The sequence below is a fragment of the Hirundo rustica genome, chromosome 20 (genome assembly GCF_015227805.2).
Source record: "Hirundo rustica isolate bHirRus1 chromosome 20, bHirRus1.pri.v3, whole genome shotgun sequence".
Lineage (NCBI taxonomy): Eukaryota > Metazoa > Chordata > Aves > Passeriformes > Hirundinidae > Hirundo > Hirundo rustica.
In genome coordinates this window covers 5,587,166-5,596,434 of record NC_053469.1, presented here as the reverse complement: position 1 = coordinate 5,596,434, position 9,269 = coordinate 5,587,166, and the positions used below count along the sequence as shown (strand labels likewise).

At 46.8% G+C, this 9,269-nt stretch overlaps 1 protein-coding gene across 2 annotated transcripts; it reads left to right on the top strand.

Annotated features, from left to right (window-relative positions):
• Positions 1 to 377: 377 nt before the first annotated feature.
• Positions 378 to 8,543, top strand: SET (SET nuclear proto-oncogene). 2 transcript variants are annotated; one of them, XM_040082957.2, is made up of 8 exons: positions 378 to 513; positions 2,833 to 2,890; positions 3,859 to 4,001; positions 4,609 to 4,712; positions 4,889 to 5,002; positions 6,265 to 6,435; positions 6,532 to 6,678; positions 7,585 to 8,543. In XM_040082957.2, the coding sequence occupies exons 1-8, from the start codon at positions 468 to 470 to the stop codon at positions 7,606 to 7,608; spliced, it is 807 nt and encodes a 268-aa protein (XP_039938891.1). In that variant the 5' UTR covers positions 378 to 467; the 3' UTR covers positions 7,609 to 8,543. The 2 variants fall into 2 exon arrangements, with proteins under 2 accessions (XP_039938891.1, XP_039938890.1); XM_040082956.2 differs by lacking the exon at positions 378 to 513 and adding an exon at positions 1,359 to 1,664.
• Positions 8,544 to 9,269: the final 726 nt, after the last annotated feature.

Below are 9,269 nucleotides of genomic sequence, written 5' to 3'. Positions count from 1 at the left end.
AAGCTACTTTTGATTGAAAAGAGTGACTTGGCTATTCCTTTAAGAGCAAACATGGGCAAGCTGTAGCTGTGGAACTGCACCGGGCTCTTCCATGACAGGTGGAAGGAAAGGGACAAAAAGAGTTATTTAAAGTCTGCCTGCTCTTGGTGCAGTGGCAGGTGTGCTGGCAGACAGCTCTGTGACCTTCTGGAGTCAAGCTCCCCAGTAACTGAGCTGGATGTGACTGACAGGGCTCTGTGCCCTCAACACAGCATGTTCCAAGTTATTTATATGGGTTTGTTTAGTCTCGAGGAGGCTCTGGGGGCACCTCATTGCTCTCCACAACCACCTGAAGGGAGGATGCAGTCAGGAGGGGACTGGTCTCTTCTGCCTTGCCTACAGTGAGAGGACAAGAGGAAATGGCCTTAAGATGAGATGGGAGATTCTGACGAGATATTTGAGAGAGATTTTTCCCTGCTAAGGTGGCCATGCATTGGAATAGGTGGAGTCACCATCCCTGGAAGTGTTCAAGAGGTGACTGGATCTGGCACTGGGTGATGTCCTTTAATGGTTTAATGGGAATACAGTAGCAGTACTCAGTGAACATTGGGCATGATGTTCTTAAAGGTCTCTTCTAACCTTGGTGATTCCATGATTACTTTGTCCCAGGTAAGGCAGGCAGCACAGGGAGACGCAGAAGCCATATCCCCAGAGCACGGCAGGCTGGAAACGCGACCTGACTCCCGACAGGGAAGCGCAGAGCCTAGCCTCGGGGGAACGCCTCAGGCAGCGGAACCGCAGCCTTCTGAGCACCGTTCGGGGATCGGGGAAATCCATTCCTGCCCCTCGATGTCCCCCGGTCGGGGAAGGCGACGGGCCCCATTCCGGCCGCACCAAGGGCTCGGCGTCTCCACGGGCCCTGAGGGGACGGAGCGGACTGGGGGGGGGGGGGGGGGGCGGCTCAGGGGGCCTCGCGAGAGCCGCCACACCGAGGCCGCGCGGGCACGTGCAGCGCGCGCATGCGCGGCCCCCCTCTTCTACACACCCCGCGCGCGCCCGCCCTCCCGCGCGCGCCGTCCTCTGTGTCTCCGCGCCGCGGTCACGCCCCCCAGCGCCCCGCGACCAATGGGCGCCCGGCTTGGGGCGGTCGGGGGGCGCGGCCTCCCCGCGGCTGCGCACGCGGGGCCTCCGCGGCGTGTGTGTGTGCGCGGAATGCAGTGCGCCTGCGCATCGCACCGCCCGCGGCACAGCGCGCCCGGGGCGGGGGGCTCGGCGCGCACGCGCGGTGCGGCCGCCGTGGCCCGGCCGGGCGGGGGGGGGGGGCCGCGCATGCGCGCCGCGTGCCCGCCCCTCGCCAGCAGCAGAGGAGGAGGCGGCGGTGGCGGCTTTGGGCGAGGGAGCGCGAGGGGAGTGAGAGGCGCCGTTGCCGCCCCGGTATCCGGCAGGACCGCACGGAGGAGGCGGGAGCGCCCCGGCGGCGGAGGGACCTGAGTGGCGGCGGCAGCAGCAGCAGGAGGAGTCAGTGCCCGGCCCCCCCCCCCCCCCCCCGCGCAGCCCCATTGCAGCCCCCCCCCCCCCTCCCTCCCGCCCTCCGCGCTCCGCAGCCACCAACATGTCGGCGCCGGCGGCCAAAGTCAGTAAGAAGGAGCTGAACTCTAACCACGATGGGGCCGACGAGACCTCAGGTGAGGCCGCGCCGGGGGCGGGACGGGAATGGCGGCAGCCGGCGCGGCCTCCGCCTCGCGCCGATCGCCATTTTCCCCCGCCGCACGGGCCGCGGCCGCGCCGGGGGCGGGCGGAGCGCGGGCCCGGCCGGGCGGATGTGCAGGCCCGGCGGCGGCGGGAGGAGGCCATGTTAGCGCCCTTTTGTCTGCGCTGCCGGCCCGGCTTCCCTCCCCGCGGGGCCGGGCGGGGGGCGCTGCGGCTCGGCGGAGCAGCGGGACCCCCCCGCCGCCCCTCCCGGAGCAGCATCCGCGGAGCCTCATTGTGCTCCGCCGCCGCCGCCATGATGCGCCGCCGCCTCCCGCGCCGGCCGCGGCCGCGTGGTGCTGCCGGGCCGCGCGGGGATGGAGCGGCGGAGACACGCGGTGCTAGGGCCGCCCGCGCCGTCCCACGTGCGATCTCGGCTTTTAAAGGTCGGGGTTGCCCCCGGCCGCAGCGCCGTCCCCACGTGCGTCCCTGGCGTCCGCGGGGGGAGAGGCAGAGCTGTCCCCCAGCGCGGGCCGGGCCGTGCGGGACGCGCACCGGGCGCCGCTCCGCTCCGGCCGCTTCTCGCTGCCGCTCATTCATCACCCGCGTGGTGGGTAAACAGCGCTCCGTAACGCAGGCCTCGGCCAAACTTGGTCCAGGGGAAGTGCCCATTAGAAAATATCTGCCGAACGGCGGCTTTCGCGTCTCTTTCATTTGTAGCCGCCCTTTCGAACGAGCTTTTCGGTTTTTGGAAGGCAGCATGTGCCCAGATAGGCTATTTCTATTGATATGCCATTGCTCTGTAAATTACTTCACGTTTCTTCAAAAGTGTTGGTCGTAGCAAGTGTGGTTTATTGCTTTTTAATTAAATTATTATTGACCTATGATTTAAGTGTGCTTTTAAAACAGTGTAGCGGGATGTGAGCTGTGGTTTCTAGGGGGGAACTCACTTTAAGGGCTGTTTTGTCAAACTTTGCTGCACTTCAGCTGCAGCACGCCCTTTTGAAGCTGGTGCTTTGAGGTCTTGTAACTCTTGGGATATTTGATAGAAATACCTGAGAACTTGTACAGTAGATCACTAGAGAATGTCTCAAAGAGAAACCCCAGGTGATTTGTCAGGCTTGTGAATGAAGGGATATTGACACGTTTTCATTTGTTTTTCAGAAAAAGAGCAACAGGAAGCAATTGAACACATTGATGAAGTACAGAATGAAATAGACAGGTAAACATTAACTAACTTTTAAGATGTTTTAGCGGAAACCAACAAAAGTGAAAGTGTGTACTAAAGTGAGCACTCAGTAGTACTCACTGTCTTTGAACTCTGCCAAGATAGACCTGTGTTCTGACTTTATTAGAGACATTAAAATAACAAAGAAGTGTCCTGGTTTCTTGCTTAATTGTCTATAATTAAAGAGGTAGAACTCGAGTTTAAAAATTTAAATTAATTGTGGTATTTTTGATAATAGAAATGTATTTCCCACTGGCTTCTTAAGTTAATGTGTAAGCTATTTGGCTAAAGTATTTCCCTGTTAGCAAGGAGAACCAAACACTTGGCTGAAAAGTCAGCTTTTATTATACATTTTTATTATCATATTCATGTGCTTGTGCAGTAATACACAGAAGACATCTCCGAGATGTTAATTTTGTATGCCAAAGCTCTTGGGACTGTTGGTTCTGTGTCAGCCCCTGCCTGCATGTTCTCTCCATGCCCAGTGCCCTGCAAGGACTGTAGGTGATTGTTGGGGCTGTGAATGTGTGAAGCTGTTGCAGTATCAGGGCTTTGGCTTTTTGCACCAGCAGTTCAATTCTGAGTCTTCAGCTTTTACTTGCACAGGGTGCAGAAAGCTTCCTTGCCTGCCTAAAACTTACAGGGAGCAGGTGATAGGGCTGTGTTACACATCTGCAGGTTTTATGCAGACAAAATGTTCAATAGGTGAAACACTGCTTTGATGTGCATTAATAAAAGTCCACCTCTGCAGAACAGTCAAGGTGTTCAGGAGGTTCCATTCAGACCAGAGATTGCTTCTGGCAGAGTGTTTTTTAACAGTTGTTACAGCTCTGGGGTTTTTGGGACACTTCATCTGCAGAATATGGCAGACTGGTCTTATCAAACCCTTTCAGCCTTTAGTTAACTGATGTGTCCTTAAATCCCAGTTTTTTCTGTGGTTAACATGACTCTTTCTATTACAGACTGAATGAACAAGCCAGTGAGGAAATTTTGAAAGTAGAACAGAAATACAACAAACTCCGCCAACCATTCTTCCAGAAGAGGTCAGAATTGATCGCCAAAATCCCAAATTTCTGGGTAACAACATTTGTCAACCACCCACAAGGTACATTCTTAATAGTCCTCTTTTTTTCCCCTGTAAATTCAGTGTATGCTTGCTTGTTATGTGAGTGTCTTAAAGCTCTGAAGGACTTGTGGAGTTGTTACTAAGCACACAAAACACCTCCTTTCCATCCTAGATTGCATTTTTTAAGCTTTTTATTTCTCGCACTCGTTGACCAAAAGAACATCTTGTTTACTAAAATACTTCAATCCTAAAATTTCTTGCTGCATTTTAAATTGCAAGTTTCCCAGTTTATTCAGTTCCTTGGGAACTTAAAGAAAAAAAACCAAACAAACAACAAAAATTATTCGAGATTGTTTGGATGGTTTTTACTTGGAAGGGAGCTCCTTGGGACTCTTGACAATAAACTTTCTACAGAACAAGTTTGTAGGCTGCTTAGACTGGGCAAACTACACGCATGAAAACCTCTTTCAGAGGGAAGGGTGGGTATGTGTGGGTAGGCTGTTGGCTGGTAACTTGAAAAGGAGAGCCATGAGAAGTTGGCTTGGACAGATGTGTTGCTTTTTAGATCTTCCTGGCTATCAGTTTCCTGTGTTCTGCCTGCCTGTTTCATGGCTTTGTTAATGTGGAATTCCTCCTTCTCTCTCAGTATCTGCACTCCTGGGAGAAGAAGATGAGGAAGCACTGCATTACTTGACCAGAGTTGAGGTGACAGAATTTGAAGACATCAAATCAGGTTACAGAATAGATTTTGTAAGTACTTTAAATGATCATTCACTTGTGATTTTGCTGATTGTTTTTTAATGTAATGGCTTGTTGGGTTGTAGTTTATAAGTTAAAACTCTGCAGTTACTTGTTTAGTGCCAGTTTTGACTTGATATGTGTGTTTCCATTTTGTGGGTTCTAACCCTTTGCTTTCCACTCTGCAGTATTTTGATGAGAATCCCTACTTTGAAAATAAAGTTCTCTCCAAAGAGTTTCACCTCAATGAAAGTGGAGACCCATCTTCAAAATCGACTGAGATCAAATGGAAATCTGGAAAGGTATGTATTGCATCTGGGAGAGCACAAGTGTGGCCAAGTGAAAACATTACCAAGTGCCTGTCTATTCCTTGGCCAGGATCTAAACTGTGTTGTTTACTTAAAATAACTATTAAATGAAGAATTCCAAGGACAACAGGTTTAGGGGGATCAGATAGCAGCGTGTGATCTTGTTTTATATTTTCCTCTATTTTCTGAACTTCATTTCCAAAACCCACATCTTTTGTAGAATTTGCAGCCACAATAATCTGGCCATACCTGTCACCCAGGCAGCGTTCAGGCATCATTTGTTTACTGCAGTTAATTTCTGTAGAAGTTAAAAGTACTTCATCATTATCCTGAAGATTTTGAACTGAGTTTTTAAAAGTGGAGCTGAGGGTTGCGGTTAAATTGCCACTTGTTTTGTCACTCTCAGGCCGAGGAGAAAGCGTAATGCTTTTCTTACTGAGAACTAGAACTTTTCCTCTTGTACCAGAAGTTGCATTCCCATACAGACCAGTTTAGTGATCTTTACAATGCACCACAAAATCAGTGTGAATTCTGCTGTTGGTTCTTCCTTAAACAGTCTAAACCTATAAATGTTGTCATTCTGTCAGGAGGTAAAAAAAAACCACTAGAGGTGTGGTGTAACCATATGGTCAAAGAAATAATTTATTTAATTTCAGACTTAACAAAAAGATTGTTGCAAACTTAGTACACTTCTTTTCTAGGGTAAGGTGATAGATACAGGCCTTACGTGTGTTTTTGTGACCATGTGTTTTAGCAGTTTGCGTGGGGTTTTTTGTACTTAACTACTCTGAAGACTTCAGAGTGGGAAATCTTGGGCAAAAAGGCCTTAGGCAGGTCTTTATCTCCAAATGAATACAGAGCTTAGAGATGTGGAGACTTTTTTGAACTCTGTGTATGTAGCAGCTGCTGCAGTTACAGCTAATCTGAGTGGCATTTAGGCATTGTGAGACTTTGTAAGTTCAGTGTGTCATTAAACACTTTTCATACTTGTGTTTCCCTGAGATAGGGAAAAGTAAATCCAATGTGAGATTCTGGATTTTCAGTGGGTTTCCTGTTCTCTCATGTTCATGAGAAATGCAGTATCTTCTGTCAGTTGTTTGGGTTTCAGATGTGTTTTACAGACTTACCCTCGAAGAGGGAGGGGAAAGTGACTTCCTAGGGTTGTTTAGACAAGTACATTTTTAAATTATGCTAATAGGGGGGAAAAAATGCCTTAGAAAGATGACTTTAGAGAACTTCTTAACTTTTCGTTTCAGGACCTGACAAAACGTTCAAGCCAGACACAGAACAAAGCCAGTAGGAAGAGGCAGCATGAAGAGCCAGAAAGCTTCTTCACCTGGTTCACTGACCACTCTGATGCAGGGGCTGACGAACTAGGAGAAGTCATCAAGGATGACATCTGGCCAAATCCCCTACAGTACTACTTGGTAGGTACAGCCCTGAGCAGGGCGTCTGCACCCATGACAGCTCTGTGAAAGAGTGAATTTGATCACTGTAGTTGATGTTGCAAATGTATCTTTAAGGTTCCTGATATGGATGATGAAGAGGGGGAGGGAGAGGAGGATGATGATGATGATGAAGAGGAGGAAGGATTAGAGGATATTGATGAAGAAGGAGATGAAGATGAGGGGGAGGAAGATGAAGATGATGATGAGGGAGAGGAAGGAGAGGTGAGTAATCTTGCCCTTCATGCCATTCATGTGGTGTTTGAGAGGGATCTTGTAAGAACACCAAGCCATTGCGACAAAGGTGATCTGGTTCTTTTCTGCACCCCAAGGTGTGAGAACTGTGACTACATTAACTTGAGTGGTTTCAGGTAGTAATAAGTATGTTTGTGTATATGAAAGACAGTGGAAGTACATGGTTTCAGCAAATTTGTAAGGGAAGTGCTCTAGGAGAACGAGGATATTAATGTGACAAAATTCTTAGTTCATTGCTGAGCGTTCTGGCCATGCTTTACAGATAAGTGGCTTGTGTTGATGCATTCAGTCATCCTTCCCACTTTTTGGTTATTTCTGCTTATGGCCAGCCTAGCTAAGACTTTCTGTTGGGTTCAGGAATTAGAAAATTGCTTTAGTAGTAAGTGGGATTCCAGGGTCAGCATGCAGGGTGTTGGAACTTAGTTCAGAACGTCTTTGTTTCTTGGAACTGGGCGTGGTGTGTCTGACTTCCAGCAGCACAAACTATGTGCAGTGGGAGGAGGGCTGCTCTGGGCCCTCTTTTATAACCTAAAATTTGGCATGTGAAAGGTGAAGCATTTTGTTCTTTGGAGTTTTAAATGAGGGGGGAAAAGATGACCCATTCACTTTCCACATGTTAAACTCATGTCAGTGCTTGTAGTGATTCTAAGTCTCAGTTTCTCAAACCTCTGATGTGTTTTTCTTGGGACAGCCAGGTAGTGAGTGATTTCTGTGCGGTCAGTATCTGGGCACCCAGGGCGAGTGTTCCCATCCTTTAGTGAGGGAAGATCTGATCATACAGAACCATGAGCAGCACTGCAAAAAGTTCTGGTCACTACATTTGTTATCTGAAGTTTAGTGATTAGATTTATTTAATTGTTGCTTATCTTTCAACAGGAGGATGAAGGAGAAGATGACTAATTGAACACTGATGGATTCCAAACCCCCTTTTTACCTTTTTAATTTTTCTCCAGTCCCTGGGAGCAAGTTGCTGTCTTTTTTTTCTTGTGCTCAGTCGCCTTGTTCTCTTGAGGTCTCTTTTTCTCTCCTCTACACCATGGTTCATGATTTATTTTGGGGAAGTACCTTGAGCAGAATCCAGTGGAAAAGAATCTACCACTTTCTGTTTCAAGTTCATTTTTATCCCTTTCTGTCTCAAAACAAAAACTGTTTATGAATTCAACACACCATGTTCTGTGGGAAAAAAGAAAACCTTCTGCTCCCTTCACTCTGCTGGAAGCTGAAGAGTGCTAGGCCCCTGTGTAGTAGTGCATAGAATCTAGCTTTTTTCCTTCTTTCTCTGTATATTGGGCTCAGAGATTACACTGTGTCTCTATGTGAATATGGACAGTTAGCATTTACCAACATGTATCTGTCTACTTTCTCTTGTTTAAAAAAAAAAAGAAAAAAAAAAGACAAAAAAATAAAAATAAAAATGGGGTTATAGAAGGTCAGCTGGGGTGGGTTTCAGATGTTTGGGTGGGTTAAATGGGCATTTTGACAACATGGCTTCTTCTCCTTTGGCATGTTTAATTGTGATGTTTAACAAACATCCTTGCAGTTTAAGATGACACTTTTAAAATAAAATCTTCTCCTAATGATGACTTTGAGCCCTGCCACTTGATGGAGAATCAGCAGAACCTGTAGGATCTTATTTGGAATTGACATTCTCTATTGTAATTTTGTTCTTGTTTATTTTTAAATTCTTTTTTTTTTTGGTGGTTTTTTCCTTTTTTTTTTTTTTCTTTTTGGTTTTTTTTTTTTTTTTTTAAATGGAAAGGAAAGAAAGATGCTCAGTTTTAAACGTTAAAGTGTACAAGTTGCTTTGTTACAATAAAACTAAATGTGTACACAAAGGGACTGGTTGGTCTTCACTGAAAGAAACAGTTTTTATATCCTATTTAGAACTTGCTTGTAGTTTCTTGGCATTTTTGGGGGCATTTTGTCAGTATCTCTGTAGTGCAATGCAGCCTTGTGGTTGTGTGGACTGAACCAGTTCATGTAGTTTCCACTATTTCAGTATCTGTAAAATGTTTCCTTTGGTAGTTTCTACTGCACACTGACTCTTGAGGTCCCTGCCAGGGTCATGTGCTGTGTGTGAAGACACAGGTGTATATTCATGTTTTGCAAAAAGGAAAGTCACTTGAGTTGTAGAATTTTTAGTAATTTGCAGTACTGTATCTCCAGGACATCAGTTTGCATGAAAATACCATGCAAGCTGAGAATAAAAAGACCAAGGGGTGGTCTTAAAATATTTGGGTGGTTTTGTAAGTCTTTTCAGTTGGAAACAAATCTTATTTGCAAGCTAATTTGGGGGCTATTTCAAAGAGCAAGATTCTTAGTAAAGTTCATGTATAAAAAATTGCTACTTCACTGCTTTTTTTTTCTTTGGCAGCAGCATGTATATGTGCTTTAGATACACTGTACTCTCATTTTAAGAGACTGCATTTGAGAAACTTGTAACAATTTCACATAAGAGGTTGTTGGAACTGGTATTCCACAAAATGTAATGGAAGTTGTTTTAACATGCTTTGCTTTTGAAATATTTAAAAAAAAAATGTTCTATCAGCTCATCTGAAATT

Bases quoted from the DNA above. Each gene is read 5' to 3' on its own strand.
- SET (XM_040082956.2), top strand. From the start codon at position 1,592: ATGTCGGCGCCGGCGGCCAAAGTCAGTAAGAAGGAGCTGAACTCTAAC. The intron at 5,003-6,264 runs GTATGTATTGCA...TTTTCGTTTCAG, and splicing joins TCAAATGGAAATCTGGAAAG to GACCTGACAAAACGTTCAAG. The intron at 6,436-6,531 runs GTAGGTACAGCC...TGTATCTTTAAG, and splicing joins ATCCCCTACAGTACTACTTG to GTTCCTGATATGGATGATGA.